Source organism: Cyprinus carpio, chromosome B10, assembly GCF_018340385.1.
Source record: "Cyprinus carpio isolate SPL01 chromosome B10, ASM1834038v1, whole genome shotgun sequence".
Classification (NCBI taxonomy): domain Eukaryota; kingdom Metazoa; phylum Chordata; class Actinopteri; order Cypriniformes; family Cyprinidae; genus Cyprinus; species Cyprinus carpio.
The window spans coordinates 6,843,365-6,861,590 of NC_056606.1; the positions used below are offsets into that span (position 1 = coordinate 6,843,365).

General features: G+C 37.2%; 2 protein-coding genes across 4 annotated transcripts in view; one reads left to right on the forward strand and one right to left on the reverse strand.

Moving 5' to 3' along the window:
* LOC109097832 (probable RNA-binding protein 18) lies at positions 1-13,123 on the reverse strand. The gene is made up of 6 exons (XM_019111453.2): positions 13,106-13,123; positions 12,328-12,441; positions 5,823-5,949; positions 5,219-5,299; positions 1,267-1,355; positions 1-1,046 (listed from the first exon to the last, which is right to left on the reverse strand). Exons 2-6 carry the CDS (start codon positions 12,432-12,434, stop codon positions 884-886), a joined length of 567 nt encoding a protein of 188 aa, XP_018966998.1. The 5' UTR covers positions 12,435-12,441; positions 13,106-13,123; the 3' UTR covers positions 1-883.
* The window catches only part of LOC109061465 (ribosome-recycling factor, mitochondrial-like), a 17,899-nt gene continuing 12,013 nt past the window's right edge, over positions 12,341-18,226 (forward strand). Inside the window, exons 1-3 of one of the 3 annotated variants that reach the window (XM_042732273.1) lie at positions 12,341-12,478; positions 16,968-17,138; positions 17,462-17,614. In XM_042732273.1, the coding sequence (XP_042588207.1) occupies positions 16,970-17,138; positions 17,462-17,614 (322 nt within the window). In that variant the 5' untranslated portion in view covers positions 12,341-12,478; positions 16,968-16,969. Of the gene's footprint in view, positions 12,479-13,301; positions 13,404-16,932; positions 17,139-17,461; positions 17,615-18,226 lie in introns of those variants that run through there. The other 2 variants (XM_042732272.1, XM_042732271.1) reach the window with 2 other exon arrangements.

Sequence of the window (18,226 nt, forward strand, 5' to 3'; positions counted from 1 at the left end):
TTGTTTGTGCACCTCATAGGAGGACCGTTTTATTTATTTTTGAACAGGACAGGAGCAAAATCTATCAAAATACCTGGATATTTACACTTGATCTAAACTGTTGATGACATCAGCTGTTGTGATGCCCCCTCTCCAGATCACGTGATAAAAGCCCTTTTCACGTTAGACTTAAAAAGATAAGATATTAAGATAAACAATGCATAATATTGTGCTTCACAGCAGTGTAACAAAGACTGGTAAAGTCTGAGTAGTATGTAGATTTCAGATCATAAGACTCACAACACACAACAACACTTTCACAAGCAGCACACTGGGCAGTTTACAAGTGCATAAAAAACTATTTCAAGGAAGGGATGTGAACTGAGATTGTGAAAAGGTGCAAAACTCTATCATGATTTATGTGCATCCATGATTTTCTCAAACCTGTACAACTGTTGTTTCTTCTGTGGAGCACAAAGGAAGATATTTTAGGGTTCAAACAACATCGGATCTCATTGACAAAAGACGTTTATCAAAATCCTCTTACTGCTTTGGAACAACAAAGGTGAGTAAATGATGACAGAATTGTAATCTTTCTACTGAACTATCCCTTTAAACCCTGAAGAACTGAAATTACTTGGGTAACAGCAATGTTCAAAAAAGGAAAAATGAATTCACTAGAATTATGTGGTTAGATTCTGCTTACATCAGCTGTCTTTCACAGTAAAAAGACTCCTCCACTGGCCGAGAAACAGAACAGCACTACCAATCAAAGGTGTTGGACTTTCTCGTCTCATGATACATTACAGTCTCTCACTAGCCAAGAGACAAGAGCAGCTTAGCTTATGTCTGCACCCCTCGCAGTCCCTTCAGTGCAGCGACACTTGCACAGCTGTTGGAGAGGTCATCTTCTGAATCTGCGGAATGGCTTGTAGTAGGGCTGGGACCTCTTGTCTCTTTTATCGGGGGGTTTGTTGTAGATATACGCAGATGGGCCGGAATAGTCATCTGGGTTTTCTTCCATCAGCTGCAGCTTGGCTTCGATGGCACGGATCTTTGCATTAACACTTTAAACGGAAGGGAAAGGGAATCGAGAGAAAAGAAAAGAGCATTAACCTTCTTATCCAGTCCAAATGGGTCACTTTCGTCAATGTGACCTCAAGGCCATTTGGAAAGGGAATGGTTGAGAACGAAAACAAAAACAGTAGGGAAAGCCAACAGGAGAAATTCGAAACATGGGAGAAAATGAAAGGCAACTGAGAGATTTTGAGTGGTAATGTCTCAAACCCTAGTGTGGTTGGCAGCTCCTCGGCTTCACTGGATGAAGGCTCTAAACTGGCCGGCACATTTTTGTCTCCTCTGAAGGGTTCAAACTTCTGAAAGACAACAAACACACACCAGGATGGATACAAGACTACATGCACTGAGGGGTTGTGTAAGGGTTGTATAACTTGCTGGGCCTTTAGTAACTTAAACTCATTTGGTTGCTTTAGAGACCAGAAAAAACAAGAGTTGGCTGCTTATTAGTCATATGCTCCCTTGGAATAGTGTGGGAAAAGTTGGGCTATGCAACATCATAAACATTCATTCCACTCAAAAACGTCCATCCAACAATCCTTGAGATCATGAGGAGGATGATGATAGCTCTTGGGAATCTGTGAGGAATAAAAACAAAAAGATTTGATGAGAGACTAGAAAATTATTTACAACTGGCTTAGACATGTATTTAGGAATTTAGGATTCTAATGTATCGAAACACAATTAAAGACACTATGAAACTGCTTTCACGATGCATTTAACTTCCATAATGAGACACATTTATTGAGTTAAATTGAATATTAGGTGTCAAATAGTGTTGGCTGGGACTTGTCTCTTTTTAGGATGGTGGAATTTTATCTGCTTGGTTAGATTTTGTTTGAATAATAAAGAGTTTGCCAATGTTGAGAAGAGCTTGTTGTTCCAGATTCCTAAACTGAAGTAAGCTTTGGCACGTGACTACTGAACATACGCAAATGATCCTTTAAATCATTCATTATGAGAGTTGCTCTTACTTTTCGAAACAATCAGACCTGCTGGATGATAAAACAGGTGGAAAAAAAAATCTAATATCCAAAATATCTTAGCGATATAGTGACACCCTCCTTTGAAAGCAGGAAACCTTTTCATAAGCCCATAATATAACCATCTGCTTATAATTCATTCATTTGGCTTATGCAAAAACAGGAGGCTGCAGTATTTGCGGTTGAATGTTACTGAAAAACTAAACAGTACTTTATTTCCATTATTTCCAGTACTCTATTTACATTACATTTTCTCAGATATTTTTTTTTTTTTGGGCGACAATCATTTTTATTGGCAACAAAATGATGAAAATAACATTTTTCAGTTTCAAATGTTTGTTAATAAATGAAAATAATTAATTTTATTTTATAGTTAATCTTTTTTTTAATTGCAAAATCTAAAAATAAATTAGCCAATTTTTTTTAAAGTACTTTGATTTGGCTTTGTTTAGGCAAGCAGTTTCCTCGACAAAAATAAAATAAAATAAATACATTTTTTGTATGTAGTTGTATGTCTGCACAGCTTTTGTTACATAAACAGAACATTTATTCTAAAATAATGTAATTAACTTGTAAGTACTATTAAATTTTGCACAATGAGACCAAGGGCAAGTAAATAGGTCAACTTTTGTAAAATCACATTTTTAAAAAAAACAGAAAACCATAAAGCAACATTCTAAAAGCCTGTTTCTGATCCTCTAGGTTACAATCATTTAATCATTTAACTTCTGTTTATTTTCCTTTTGATCGCTGCACTCCACACAGACAACTACGTATAAAGAGGAAGCCATTTTTTAAATACACCACATTTCTCAGAGAGCTTCACTGGACCAGAGGCCTTCAAAGGGCACGGCTGATAAAACACAGCGCTGAAGAATACACCGATACCCACACACGGTCTTCCCAGACCAATCCAACACTTTCACCAGCCTCACAATGAGCAGAGTGTTGGGTGGAGGTGGTCAAGAGGACCTGGAACCAGACCTGTCTGCTGCTACTTGTTGTCAACAACTCTGCACTGTTGACCTTGACCCCGGCCTGGTGTCCCGCTCCCCTCAGACGGGGAGGGACAGAGGGGGTGCGCAGGAGGGGCGCATTTCTCAACCATACAGGATTTCCTCACTCCCAGTGGCAGCTGCCTATTGTTAAGGAGCCCCTCACTATAGCTCAACTATATGTGTGATCCATGATCTTCATGGTCTGTTTTGTTGTAGTGGCACCCAGATATTCGCTCGAACAACAATAGAAGCATTTATTAATGTCATTGATGGACTAAAGTTAACGGCATGATGCTAAGGTGTTTTTAGGTTGTTGCTTTGTGGTTGCTTTGTGGAGTGTTGTTAGGATGTTTTGAGTGGTTACTGGGTGGGCTTAATGGCCCAAGTCAAAACAGCCCACCCTCATGTCTACATGGCAATGTACACACTTTTCTGGACGCTCTATTCACATGGCAAGTTATATGCTAAACTGTTTAAACCCACCATGCGTGAGACTTTAGCAATGGATGTTTTTCCATGGAGTATGTTTTTCACGAGCGCAGTATTAAAGTCTGAACATTTATCATGGACAATGGCGTAAAAAATGGTAAACGTTGGCCTGTGTGTTGTCTGTTGCGCTGTCATTGCGAGTATATTTACTATTTTTAAATTAAATTGTGTTATATTTTTTTTTTACGCTTTATAACAGCCAACCTGCTCTCAAAGATATAAGTATCAGCCATTAAAATGTCACACAACAAAAAATGAAAACAACGATGACTGGTGAAAAAGTAATAAGCATTGCATGGTATTAATTTTCACACACACAAAAAATGTGATTCCAGATTAACCAAATTACTGAGTTCACTGTTGGTCACGGTTTTATTTTCTTTTTTAATTTATACAATACCATTCAAAAGTTTAGGGTCAGCAAGTTTTTTTTTTTTTTTTTTTTTTACTTATTTAGCAAGGACAGATTAAATTGACAAAAATGGCATTTGTAATGTAACAAAATATTTCTGTTTCAAATAATTCAATTCTTTTAAACTTTCTATGCACCAAAAAAAAATAAAAAATAAAATAGTATCACAAAAAATATTAAACAGCAAAAATGTTTTGTTTTTTTTACATTGAAAAGCAGTAAATCAGCATATTAGAATGATTTCTGAAGGAAATGCTTTACATTTACATGCTCTAAATTTCAAAAATTACATTTTAAAATATATTACAAATGATAACAGTTATTTTAAATTGTACTAATATTTCACAATATTACATTTTACTGTATTTACTTTTTTATAATGCAACCTTGGTGAACATAAAAGACTTCTTTAAAAAAAAATCATACTGATCCTAAACCTTTGAACGGAAGTGTGTATTTTCTAATTTATTTATTTTTTTACTGTGGGAAAAAAGTGCTGAAGTAGGATTAAAGAACAGAATCAAGTTGTGTAATTTTTTTAAATTAAGCTCAAAGAAAATTCTCAAAATTAACTGTGTAATTATTTCAAATTTAGCAAATATTATTTAAAATAAATGCTTATTTTATTTGAGCAATGTTATGTTTTATTTACTATTTTTAAATTAAATTGTGTTATGTTTTTTATATGCTTTATAACAGCCAACCTGCTCTCAAAGACATGTATCAGCCATTAAAATGTCACACAACAAAAAATGAAAACCTTCATGAAATTCAGTCAGAACAAGGCCCATGATATTCTGGTCTCTAGATATGGCCTTCCTTCAATATAAGTTGAATTTTGTATTTTGTCCTGTTTTATCATCCTTAAGGCAAAAATCTGATCGATTAAAACATATGGGTAACACTTTCTTTAAAGGTCCCATTCTCACTATTAACTAGTTGCTTATTAGCATGCACATTACTAGCATATTGGCTGTTTATTAGGACTTATAAAGCAAATAATAATGCCTTATTCTGTATGACCATATTTTATATCCCTTAATCCATCCCATACCTAAAATTAACAACTACCTTACTAACTAACTAAGCAGCAAATTGTGTTCCCCATTCTAAAGTGTTACCAAAAAAAGAATTATTTGTAGCCCTCCATAAAGCAAAAACAGTTACTTAGGTTAAGAGACTTTAACAAACTACTAACCTAACTAACCTATCGTATGAGCAATAGGAATAGTGATGATTGTCTAAGCAAACACCACAACTTATGCGATACCCACCTTTACCTGAGCATGAGCCCAACGCACCACTAACTTCTTAGAAAGTGCCAATTTTCCATTCAGACACTGAATAGCCCGTTCAGCCTCCTGTGATGGACAGAAAACACAGATTGTTACAAATGCTATGCTTTAAATAATGATCACAATCATGCATGCATCTATTAACAAGTAACTATACTCTGCTGACACTATCAGGAAGAGTTTCATGTCTATTTTTGAAATCCTCTATTAGTGCTGTTCAAAGATCGTCTCTGAAGTGTCTGGATTCTGAACCTTCCTGTGTGTGTGTGTTTGTTTGCTGCTTTCTAGTTTCTGGCTGCTGCTGGAAGCATGGCGTAATGATAGGGAACAATAATGGCTGATGATGGATCACTAGTTTTCCAAGCTCTCATGAAGGGTGTGAAGGAGATCTGTAAACACACATTTCCCCTTCAACAACGCCCTTGGGACTGCCTCATATTACACTCCAGAGAGCCAACGGTTCCTTATCTGCATCAGCTGTCTGGGTGCCTCTTAAAGACTTGCATATCATTACTGGATCAAAATTGACACGTCCTTTGGTATTTTGGGTGATTAATTCTCAGATGTTGTAAAGAAGAACGAAGAGAACCTCTTTGGTGTGGTAGTTGACAAAGCAGTATCCTCTTGGCTGGCCCTCCAGAGGACCTGACTTGTGGAACAGGAAGTCAAACTGCTTCACTTTGCCAAACTTCTCCAGGAGCTTCACTAGGTGGTACCTGCAGGAACACAGAGTGATTTTATTTTGAAGTCTAATTGCCTTTTAGCAACATACTTGCAGAAATAGGGGTTCGACAGTCATAATGTCAAAACTAAGGACACTGGAATTATAAGCGATTGTATTCGTACTGCTTCCTTTAACAAATGGCACTAATAATTGTACGGACCAAGAATTAAAAAATGAGTGATTATGGCCACAAGGGAATAATACACGTCATGGTATCATAATTCTTTGTAAGCAAGGCTTGATCAGAATGACAGGTCTCTTTACACCTCTTTAGCTGCTGTAAATCTTTTATGCACACAATACAAAGGATACAGCAGAGGGATATAAAAAAGCGGAAGACTGAATTCCTTGAAGAGTTTAATTTAGGAAAACCATTACAACGAGTACAGCTTCTATAACCTGCTGTCATGGAAGAAATACACCCTTATTATTGCTAAAAACAGTGCTGATTATTTTGTTAATTAATGAAGGTCGACAGGGTTGAATGTCATTTTGAACCCCACCGACTTACACTGTAGACCAAAACAGCTGAAACATTCTTCAAGATATATTTTTTTGTGTTCCATGAAAGAAAGAAAGTGATTGCGATGTAAGACAGGTGAAATTGAAATGTTGCAAGCCAGATTCAAATTCACAATGCCCATATGATCACCAAGGTTCAATGTGTTGGAACACATCAACATGAAATGGCATTTGCAACTCATTCAATTCCAAATTTGACATATTTCCAAGTGAAAGTTGGACGTGCATCCATTGGGAATTGATTTGGGAATTGTAAAAAGTGGGTGTTGCATACCAAGACCGGCTTAGTGGTCTCTATATGAATGAACGTTGGAAAAGAAAATAGAGGGTTTGGTGACATCAGCCAAAAAAAGAATCTCTAGTAAAAGAAATTCTTCAATACAGCTAGAGAACTCTTGTAAAATAAGAATAATGAATTTCTTTCCAAGAGAACTTCACGCTGAACCTGTGCTATTCAAACAAAGAGAGCTCCGTGCAAATAGTCTTCTTCAAACAACCATGTTCACAGCATTCGAGAGCAGTCTAGCATGCAGTCTGTGCATAAAAGAGAATGTTTGCAAGTATCCTTCCTTGCTTCTGCATGTTCACCTCTACGTCATCCAAACCGTTAACATTTAATGTGACTTAACGCTGCATGAACATGACTCCATTTGCACCTAATGTTTTTTCATGTTGTTGGAAAACAACATCTGACAAAAGCAAAATCAAGGTTCAGTGACATGAAATTTGTTTTTTTTTTTTTTTTTTTTATCTATGAATATCAAAGACACACAAAAAAAATGCAATTTCTATAAACAATTACTTGAAAAACACATTCTTCATAAAAGAGGTATTCATCTAAAAACTATTTAGAGCACAAATAACAAATAAGTGGTACATGTACTGAGTTAGGCTAACTGAGACTTGTCATAGCACTTGCTTATTATTGCTCTTTTGTTGATTCTGATTGCTTCTATTGTTCTCATTTGTAAGTCGCTTTGGATAAAAGCGTCTGCTAAATGGCTAAATGTAAATAACGTACAATAGATCTGCTATTATAATGAAGAAGAAAAGCCTCTTAAAAAGGATGAAACTTTTGAAAGGAAAACATCTAAAAAAAAACTTCATGTGTTGGCGCCGATAGCCTGGGCAGAGCGCCGACATACAGCGTTGTTGCGCAACGGGCATCCTGAGTTTGAAACCCGACTCGAGGACCTTTCCCAATCTCACCATACCCCCCCCCCACCCCACTCTTCGCTTTATATCAGCTCTGATCTGTCCTATCATAAAGGCAAAAATGCCAAAAAAAAAATCTTTAAAAAACTGTCAGTTGGTGCAACCAGTGTGCAGAAACATGAAGGGGAAAATCAGGACATGGTATCAAACTCATGTCAGTGTGTCAAGGTCAATAAGTCTTTATCTTCGAAGCTCCTACTTGTCGTTAAAACTCAAGTAAATTTGAAGCAACTTGTCGCTAGTGTTGGCATCATCTTCAGTTATTCATCTTGACGTAGTGGCATCACATGGGCATCCCTGAAACCAAATTCTAAATTACTCATGCAGCTCAGGAAGGCATTCAAGCATTTCCTGCAGCTAAGAAAAGGCTGGGAAAGCTACCCAACTGAGAATCAAGAATATGCTCAAGACATGCTAGGGATAAACAACAATACATTTGTGGAACTTCTTTCTATATTGTTGTTCTTCCAGCATGACAGCCAGAGTGTCTGGGAGTTGCCTCCTGCACCAAGACGAGGAGATGCCGGGGATTTCTTTATTGTTTTGAATGGTTGAGGTTATTTTTAATCCTGGAAAGGTAGGAACGCAGATAGAACTGGGGGTCCTGGCTTCGGTATTAATGTTTTCCCCTCCTCTCCCAGGAGCTTTTCTCCAAGTAGTACTTCGCACTTTCCCAGCCACCACCCTCTCAAGCTAGGACCACGGGATCTTCCTGACTTGCCACAGATTGAAGCATTGATAGTGTCCCGATTCAAAGGGACAACCTGTAGCTATTTTTTTCAGACCACAATGCATGCCCCCAGAGAGCCATAAAATGTGCCATTTGGGAGGAAGAGAAGGGGTCCGTTTAAGGAGCTTGGAGTATTTTGTAAAGTGTTGATGTGAGCCAAGCATGTCATTTGTTTGGGCCAAAGAAGTCGGAAACCTGCCCACCCACCTACAGTGTCTCCCATTTCAGTATCTCTGTGCAGCATGCAGTCCTAGACCTTGAGAAACATTTAGCACCACAGAATCAAAAAAACAGCACGGATATCAAGGTCAAGGAGCGATTCCAACAGACACGTGTCTATTTCAGATGACTGAAGGGTGTGGTCTGAAGCCAGTGCTGTTTTCCTCCTCGGCCGTCCCATCGGATAGGCCTCCTGTTCCCTTCTGCCCATGTAACAGACAATGCAAAGCAGGCCTCCAAAAAGCACAAACAACCTGTGGCACATGGTAGATCCATCACCGGCCCTAAATGGGCCCCAGTGGAGCATGGACAGGTCAATATGTCAGCCTGTTATTACGACAGCAGCTCCTGCTTTGTGTGAACGGCTGCATCCAGGTCTCAACTGTGGGAAACCAAACCTTAAAGATAGTTTGTATATTTGTGTCAGAGAGACTGTGCATGTGTGATGGGGTGGAGCTCTGTAAATGTTGACGGATGTATTCATTAGATGGAAAATGCGAAGATAGGTTGTCATAACTGTCCTCTACATGGGTTGGTCGAACTTCAGCACATGGTATCTGAATGTCATTCAAGCTTCAGAATAAGTGAAGGTGGTTCTGACAGAGGCCAAAGTGCTTGAGAACTTGTGAGACACCTGTGACTCCTTTTTGGGCTGTGTCCCATTACACATCCAAGTTCCATATTATGTGAATGTGTACATCGGAAATCGTTGATATTGGGACAGTGATGAGTAACTCTGTGCCACTGAAACAACTTTCCAGTTTTAGAAAGGTTTTAAAAATGGGACAGCTCTAGAAATGGCTGACTCCTTAGGAAGTGTACTTACCTCACTAGTGGATCGAGACACACCCTGGATAGAGTGTCGACACAGGGCTGATTTGACAGATGGAAAGTATGAGATTCGTGCAATTTCAGCAATGTGACTTGTCATGGCGCCCAAGCGCTGACTGTACCACAAATCAGCGTCATACATTCATACTACATTTCAGTGGAAAATAAATGCGAGGAATTAAGCAACTGTGTCCAGAAACGTTAATTTTTCCATCTAGCTACAGCTTGTGATTAATGTAACGATGATGGTGAAACTTACAGTCAGTAAGGTAGATGGATTAGCACTCAAGAGAAACAGTTTACAGTGAAAGAACAGAATGATTTTCTTTTTGTCTTACTGAAATCTGTTGGTGAGTATTTGCAGAACTGTAAATGTGTATGTCACAGACTTTTCCAAACTTGTGATGTACTGAGATTAATCATATTAAATAAATGAGGCTGTTTGTGAAGTGATGGAATGACTGACAAAAAAGTGTTTTTCTCAATACATTACCGTTACATCAGAATCTAAACATGAAGGCTCGCAGATGATTTTTCCTAGATTTTAAACTTCCAAAATGTTACTTTAGCTTGCTAATTTATTGCTAACTGACAGATGAAATTGTTTGTTAATGCACAAAGGCCAGAGAAATAACATGAGAATAACTTAAGAGAGACAAATGGAGTGTTCGTACTGGGTTTTTGTTTTCAATCCCAATAGCTACTGGGTAAAACTCACAAAAACTGTCAAGAAATGTCATATTTCACACAAATACTTTACATAAAAAAAATTAAGCTTGCATTTAGGACCACTAAATTCTTTTTGCATTGTGACATTAGTTTTATTATTATTATGCACTACTCCTGTGCAATATTAGGTAACTGTACAGCAAAAAATTATTTGTGATTCAAATTATTAAAAAGCATTATACATATAAAAATTAAGTATAATTCATAGTAGTATTTGTTGCATTACAGGCAGGGTAGATGATTTGGTTCAAAAACAATTTTTGTTATGCTGGTAAGACTTCAAATCCTGATAGAAATCACTAAGTTAAGTGGTCTAACTGTATTTACAGTTGTGTTCATAAGTTTACACACCCCTTGCAGAATGTGCAAAATGTTAATAATTTAAAAAAAAAAATAAAATCACTATGTTAAAAAGGAAATCATCCAGGAAATGACATACAGTATTATGATTCAAGGGTATGTATACTTTTGAGTGGGGTCATTTTTATAAATTCAGTTATTATTTTGTCTTGTGGAGTATATGTAAACATTTGTTATGTGAAATAGCCTATTCAGGACAGTACTAAATAAAAAATAACATGCAATTTTCATGATCCCTCATATTTTGTTTCAATTATTAACATTTTGCAAATTCTGCAAGGGATATGTAAACTTATGAGCACAACTGTGTATCGTCTGTGGAAGGCGTAAGACCATAAAATGTTTGTCCAATCATATCCCTCGGTCCTGCCTGTGCCCGTTCACATGTTTTGGAGGTGTGGCTTTAGAGAGTGATTTGCAGGGAGGGTGGGATCTTATGCTTTCAAAGCTAGTTTGCTAATTGCTAGCCTCTCCTAAATCATCTACCCTACCTTTAAATTCAATAAATGCAAAAAAAAAGTCCCAGTGCAAAATAAATGTAAAAAAGTATTTTTTTTTTTAGAAGTTTTGTATGCTGTAAACCGTACTTTATGCACAATAAGGTTTACCTAGCCTTTATTTGAGAAAATATGATTCCCAGTGTGCACAAACTTAACAGATTACATTTACTTAAAATGTATAAATTAAAATTATTTTAAAAATTACCTTGCAAAATTAATATTATAAGATAAGTTCAAATTATTTTTTCATATTGATTGATTTTGATTATTTCAAATGTAGTAAATACGTAAAATAAATCTAAATTTAATTGCAGCAATTGTCATGCATGTTATTTAAATTATATAATGTAAAATCATATATATCCGCTTTATATATCACCCATTGATCATCCTGCTCTAAGATATTGGCACTGGCATCAGCCTTTAAAACATCATATATCGGTTCACTACTACTGACCACTTGTGTTTGGATGACCAAAAGAGCATATTAATAAGTGTAAACAAGACCAAGATTCCTAATCGTTGTTAAAGGTCATGGCCATCCAATTCCTCAAAGCTTTTTCCTCATCTCCTTAGTTTTTACATAAATCTCTTAAAAAAAAAAAACTGCTACAGAGCAATACCTAAAGTACCTTTTCACCTCCCAACTCAATTACCGCTCTCAATTATCCACTTACTTAGAAACCCCAGGAAAAAGCTGCCTTTGGGTGAACGCTGACCTCACATAGCAGGACTCCACCACTGTTTGTGCGTGTGTGTGTGTGTGTGTCTGTGTGTGAGATCTGCAGGACCCTGAAGTGGAACTCCCTACTACAAACACTCCCAGCATGTGAACTAATTAATCTTCCCAATCACCAGCCTGTGGGCATCACGGCTGTTTTCATTCAAGCAGGTTATTTAAAGAAAAACAGAGGAGCGAGAGGGAAGGAAACGCCTGTCTAGACGCCGGCCCGGGCAAGCCGTACATTTTCCAGGGGCGCTCCAGCAACGTGTGCTATTTCTCTTATGCTTCCCTTCTGTGTCACCCAGCCACCCCCTCTCCACCTTGAGCAGCCGCTACAGGTTCACTAAGTAAACACACCAGGTGAATGAGAAATGATGGTAGCCCCTCAGCAAAACAGGTCTCCACGGCAGAGCGGCTCTCTTTAACACGCCTTGTCGTCATCTGCTCATTCTCCAGCACAAAGACACACTTGGCTAATCAATCACCCGGGCAGCTCCGCAGGTCTGCCTGGGAGGCAGCGCAGGGCTGGCTCACACTCACTCTGTGATTTTGGGGTCAATGTTGCCGATCCAGAGCCGATGACCGTCCTGTGCCGAGCCACCTGACAGGATGGAGGCATTCTCCACAGTCTCTGCAGCAGACTGCATCAGGCTCCTGAGAAAAGACAGAGAGCTGTTTCAGTGACGCGCAGGTAAGTATGTGCCTCAGGTATTTGATGTGTTTGAATATATGTAACTTTCTTCTATCTATCTATCTATCTATCAAAAGTTTATATCAATAAATCTATCAATCTGCACTTTTGTGTCTATCTATATATCAGTCAATAAATCTGTTTATCTATCTATATGACTGTCTAAGAAAAACAACAATTTATCTACCTACCTATCTGACTGTATCTAACCAACTATCTATCTATCTATCTATCTAGACAAAAGTATATATCACATAACAGATCACCTTTATATAAATGATCTGATTGATAGCCACACGTTTTATTTAATTATACATTCTGTTATGAGGGTGTGATATATGCAGAAGAGTTATATCTTAGGCCCCTTAGTGTGATAATAATCACGACAATTACATTAAATGCAGTATGAAGACGATACTATCAACGATATTTTACAAATTACGTAATTCTGAAACAAGCACGCTTAGTGTGCAAACACTGTCCTGTTATAGAAAAACTGTAACTGATAAATAACGTAAACCTAGCCGATAAATAATTAATTTTCCATATGAATGGTTGTTATGCTAACAACTAGCTAGCCATGTTAACAGATTAAGTTAACGTTACGTAGATTAGCAGAGCACTCACCCTTCTCTCGTGTCCCTCTCCTCTGCTCTTTAAACCTAAACTAAAGATACTGTGTATAAAAATTGGGTGGCGATGCCTCAAAACCTAAAATTCATCTCCTATATCTGCCACACGAACGAGTCAGACAAAACACTTGAGTGTAGCCAGTTAGCTTAGCATTCATAACATCAACAACGGCGCCGGAGAGTGACGTTGACCGGTTCTGATGACGCAAAACGCTAAAATGCGATGACGTGTGCCCTTGAGCTGCCCATGTTGTCAAAAAGGGACTGTAGACACATTTTTCTACATGAGGAAAGTGAGTATGTGTGAATAACACTTAGCGGGATTCATGTATCTGTACTCGCTGTGTATGTTTCTGTTTTCTGATTTCTGTAGTGTCCCTGTTTTCTGTAGATGCTTGGAGTAACTTACATTTGTTGTGTACTACAGTGTGCTAATGCAGACTTGACTTGAGGTCAGATGGACAGCCTGTCTGTGCTGAGAAAAAAAAAGCATGTAAAATTCGTGTCCCTTTAAAATATTTATTGGGTAATGCTTGAAAAACATTGTTTTTGATACCACAGGGGATAAATAAATGGAAGGCAAAGGAGAGCACGTGTTGTTGTTTTAGTTTCAGAACATAATATCCATATAGCATTGGTTAAGGTGTTGTTAAAGGTTGCCATACTAAGATGATGAATTATTTCACGCTTCATGCTTCTGTTCTTTAAATGTTCACTTTTAAGCGTATTCCTCTCATAAATGATGGATCATAAACTTAAAACCGCTTCCTTCTCATCACTGTATGGAAAATACAATTATATTTAATTAGCTAGGCCTATAGGTTTTAGATTTAGAAAAAAAGAAACTGGAAAATAACCCGAATGCACCGAGCATACATTACATAAATTAAAATAAAAGCATTTCAAATGATTAGGAAATAGAACATTTGCAAAATGAACACTGTTCGACCAGTTTTATAATATAAATAACTGGACATGATTATTATTTTTGCAGCAACTCTCTATTTTAAGGCTGTTTAATTAAAGACATAGCTCATATCATGTCATTTTTTCATTTACCTCATTTTGTTTATTTATTATTATTCACTTTATTTATTTATTATTTAATTTATTCATCATTTATAAATGTCATATTTCATAATAACAATTAATTTATCCAAAAATACATAAAAAGATGATTCTTAAATAATGGCTTGAATAAACATTTTGTATGATATTTTTTTTTACATTTCTGACCATTTGGGACATAAATACCATACTATATATTTTTTTGCAACAACTGTATTTCCAGCCTTTTTAATTAAAGGCATAGTTCAGCTAAAAGGGAATATCATGTCATTATTTATTCACTCTCATTTATTCATTCATTTTATTTGCTGGTTAAACACATAAGAGAATTTTCACAGAATGTACACGCTGCTCTTTTCCATACAATTCTAATGAATGGTGACCAAGGGTTGTTAAAGGAATAGTTCACCCGGTGTGGATGTTTTTATCAGCTGTTTGGACTCATTCTGACGGCACCCATTCACTGCAGAGGATCCATTGGTGAGCAAGTGATGTAATGCTATATTTCTCCAAATCTGATGAAGAAACAAACTCATATACATCTCTGATGGCCTGAGGGTTAGTACATTTTCAGCAAACTTTCATTTTTGTGAACAATTCCCTCAACAACCATTAATCACCATTCACTTGCATTGTAAAAGAGCAGCATGAGTATTCTGCTAAACACCTCCTCTAATGTGTTCAACAGATGAAATGAAGGTGAATAAATGAGGGTAAATAAATAATGACATGCTCTTTCTTTTGCCTTTAATTAAAAAGCTTTGAAATACAGTTACTGCACAATGTCAATTGCGAGCAGTGGCTTAAACGTCATGAAATCCAACCACTGGTTTTTATTACTGCAACCAAACCGATATGCAACACTGTCTCAGTTTTACAGTAAGAACTTTAAGAGTTCACACTGTAAACATTTCTTTCATGAGGTGAGCCAACCGCTCTCATTCCTACCGGTATAAATCAAGCGGCGGCGCAATGTAACTCACAGACCACCTGTGCAACAGTTTTTCTGCTTGAAGGCCTCTCTAAAAACTGCCATCATCTCTTTCTCCATCCACAACCCGTGGACCAAAACACCCGTGTCGGACAACTCCCATCTCCTAAGGACGACAAGAAGAGTCACGCTTTTCATTTTTTGATCTGCGTCTAACCAGAACAGCTGCGGCTCCCGTTGAACCTGCAACAAGCATCATCAAGGGCCGATAAAAATCGCAGCTTGTGCGTGTTTGGGGAAAAGCTGCAGCGGCTGCTGTTAGACCCGTGCCACAAAGTTATCTTTATCACAGCAACTGTAAAAACACACGGCCAAAAACTTGTTTCAGTCTCTATCCTTTGGAGAAGCAGAAGCCAGGCTGTATTTTGACTAGCGGGATACCTCACGCTAGACAAAACAAAGAAGCAATGACAGAGGCACAAGCAACCCATGAGCGAGCTTGTTTCAGAGCACCTGCAGAAGAGCGCTGTTGTACAGTCCACGCTGATAAACAACCACCGCTTGAAGATTTATGCTACTAGATGAAGCGGCGGTGACACACACATTGCAGGACTCCGAGTCTCCGCTAATGAGCTGACGAGTTGAATCAGATGTATTCGATTAAGGAGACATCCCTAATGTGCAGTGTTGGGGGACCTCCAGGACCAGGATTGAGGAGCACTGCCCTAACCCTGAGTATTAAACTCAGCACTGTTTGTGCTATGGACATGAATGATACGTCAAATCGTGCGGCTGCAGGGGAGTTGTGCTATTACTTTTCTAAGCCATCATAAGACTTACAATTTTCATCTGGCGGACTATAAACAAGGTGGAAAAATGTATAAATTACATTGAAGAAAAGTCTTGAGACATATCAAGGGACTAGAATATAATAAAAACTCAGGGATGGACTCTTTTGACTTGAGCCAGGAAGAAACCACCCAGAACACGCTAGCAACATGAAAAAAAAACATACTAAATGGCTAAAATGTCATTAAAACTTCTTGATGAAAAAAAAAAAAAAAAATTTTAATTATTGTTTTTTTTTTTTTTTTTTTTTTTTTTTAAGTAATTTGACATATGGCATGGATTATGTTACATATATAACATATAATATATTACATTTCTATATTAAATTAATGAAAATATTTTAATAATTAAAATGAATATATTATAATAACAATTTACTAATGCAACTAAAAAACACAATTACATTTAATAAAGAAAAAATGAATCAAAACAATTCATAAATACAATTACTTGAATAAAGCCTTTGTATCATACTTTTACTTTTACTTTTTTAATTTTCCTAATTAAATTTGTTTTGCTATTTTGTAGGATATAAATATTAATAAAATATACATTTTTTTTAATTATTTTTTTCTTCACCATTTCAAAGTGATGTGGTGCAACTAAATGATATCACAAAGAGGACCCCCTCAGACCCTCACAACTGTCAGTCAATAGTATACAAGTAATCTTACCTTTTATGATAATAAGATACAGAAATTAATAATTAAATAAAAATTAGACAATGAAATTACATATTCACAATGGAATTACATCTGATCCTATGCTTTGGAGTTCAGTTTGACTCTATTGATGAAACTGATGGTTTGCTTGTCTGTCTCTGGGTCTTTTTTAGATTTTACAGACGCCCCCTGGTGGCAATATTGTGTTGTGGCTAATGTGTTTTACTCTTTCTTTTTCTTATGGAGTATCTATGTTTAATGTAAAGTTGCTCTACATGTTTATCATCCTTGCATAAATAATTTTCTCTCTAGTTTTTTTTTTTTGTTTGTTTGTATTGTGACCACAGACATGGCATTGCATCATCTTAACCTCCTGCGACCAGTACTGTGCAGATTTCTGCCCTCCGTTGTGAGGACCCCGCTGGTGACTAGTTCAAGAGTCCCATCTCTGCCCCAGGCGAGCTGTCCCACGCTTCTGCCGAATTATGTCCGGCATTATGCCACAAAGAAGAGCAAAGGTGAGTGGAGTGCCACGGCTACTTATCCCTCACAGAGCCACAACAAAGAAGATCCAGCATAGGGGTAGGAGTGAGATTGTGTTTGTTTTCCATAGCAGTGCTTGTTTCGGTTCATTCAAGTGGGCTTTAAGCCCATATGAAGAGAGGAGAAATCCCCTCTTTCCCCGTCTGACCTCCAAATCCTGCTTTCATTTGTAATTGCTAAGACAATCAGCCAGCATGCTGGTCACAGTCTTTCATTTCTATCTCCAGCTCTTCTTTTGAAGCCATCAGTGATGAAGACATTAATGTTTCTTTCTTCTTTGTTGCTTTTTATATGTTAGCAAAAGCAAAAGGGCAGACAGCTAAAGTGAACATCAATGCGGCGTTGGTGGAGGATATTATCAGCCTGGAGGAGGTGAAGGAAGACATGGCTGCTGTCCTGACTTCTCTGAAAGAAGATTTCAGCCGCAACCTCAGCATTCGCACATCACCAGGTCAGGACCTTGCGTGACACTGACACACAGGCAATCCGGTGCTTTTTAACCTGTAACTGGTTTGACTAGTTAGCCCCCACTGGTAAATGTTGTTACTACAACCTCTTGCTGCTTTTTGACCATTGGAAGCCATTAAAAATATGTGAATATTCTGATGAAATACATTTTATAACAGGCTACATTGAACTCATAAAGATTTCTGTCTATTATAATAGCTGTATTATCGATGTTCAGTTATTTTTGGAGAGCTCTTAAGAGCATTGAACTGGAATTGGCAAGAGCTCACAGAATTTGAATTAGAATGACAAAAAAGAGGAACTGATGGAATTGCAACTGATAATTCTACACAGACACACAGCAGAAGAATTACATAATTCAATTTGACTAATTATGCCTATTTAGTCACTGATGTGTAGAATAAATTTGTTTCTCTACAGATTTATCCAAGTTTAGAAGTTCAATACTGTCAAAGCAGTTAATGTCCATTATATATATTTTTTCAAATAACTTTCACTTTCATTTTGAATTAGGTGATTATATAAGTCATTATTATAAAAAAACTTAAATTTAACCCACCTATCAATATTTTGAAGCAATTCAGCACACCTTTAT

Coding starts and splice junctions, on each gene's coding strand:
- LOC109097832 (XM_019111453.2), bottom strand. CDS start 12,434: ATGCAGTCTGCTGCAGAGACTGTGGAGAATGCCTCCATCCTGTCAGGT. Junction 1,356..5,218: donor TGCGTTGGGCTCATGCTCAG/GTAAAGGTGGGT, acceptor GTTGTCTTTCAG/AAGTTTGAACCCTTCAGAGG. Junction 1,047..1,266: donor GAGCTGCCAACCACACTAGG/GTTTGAGACATT, acceptor TTCCGTTTAAAG/TGTTAATGCAAAGATCCGTG.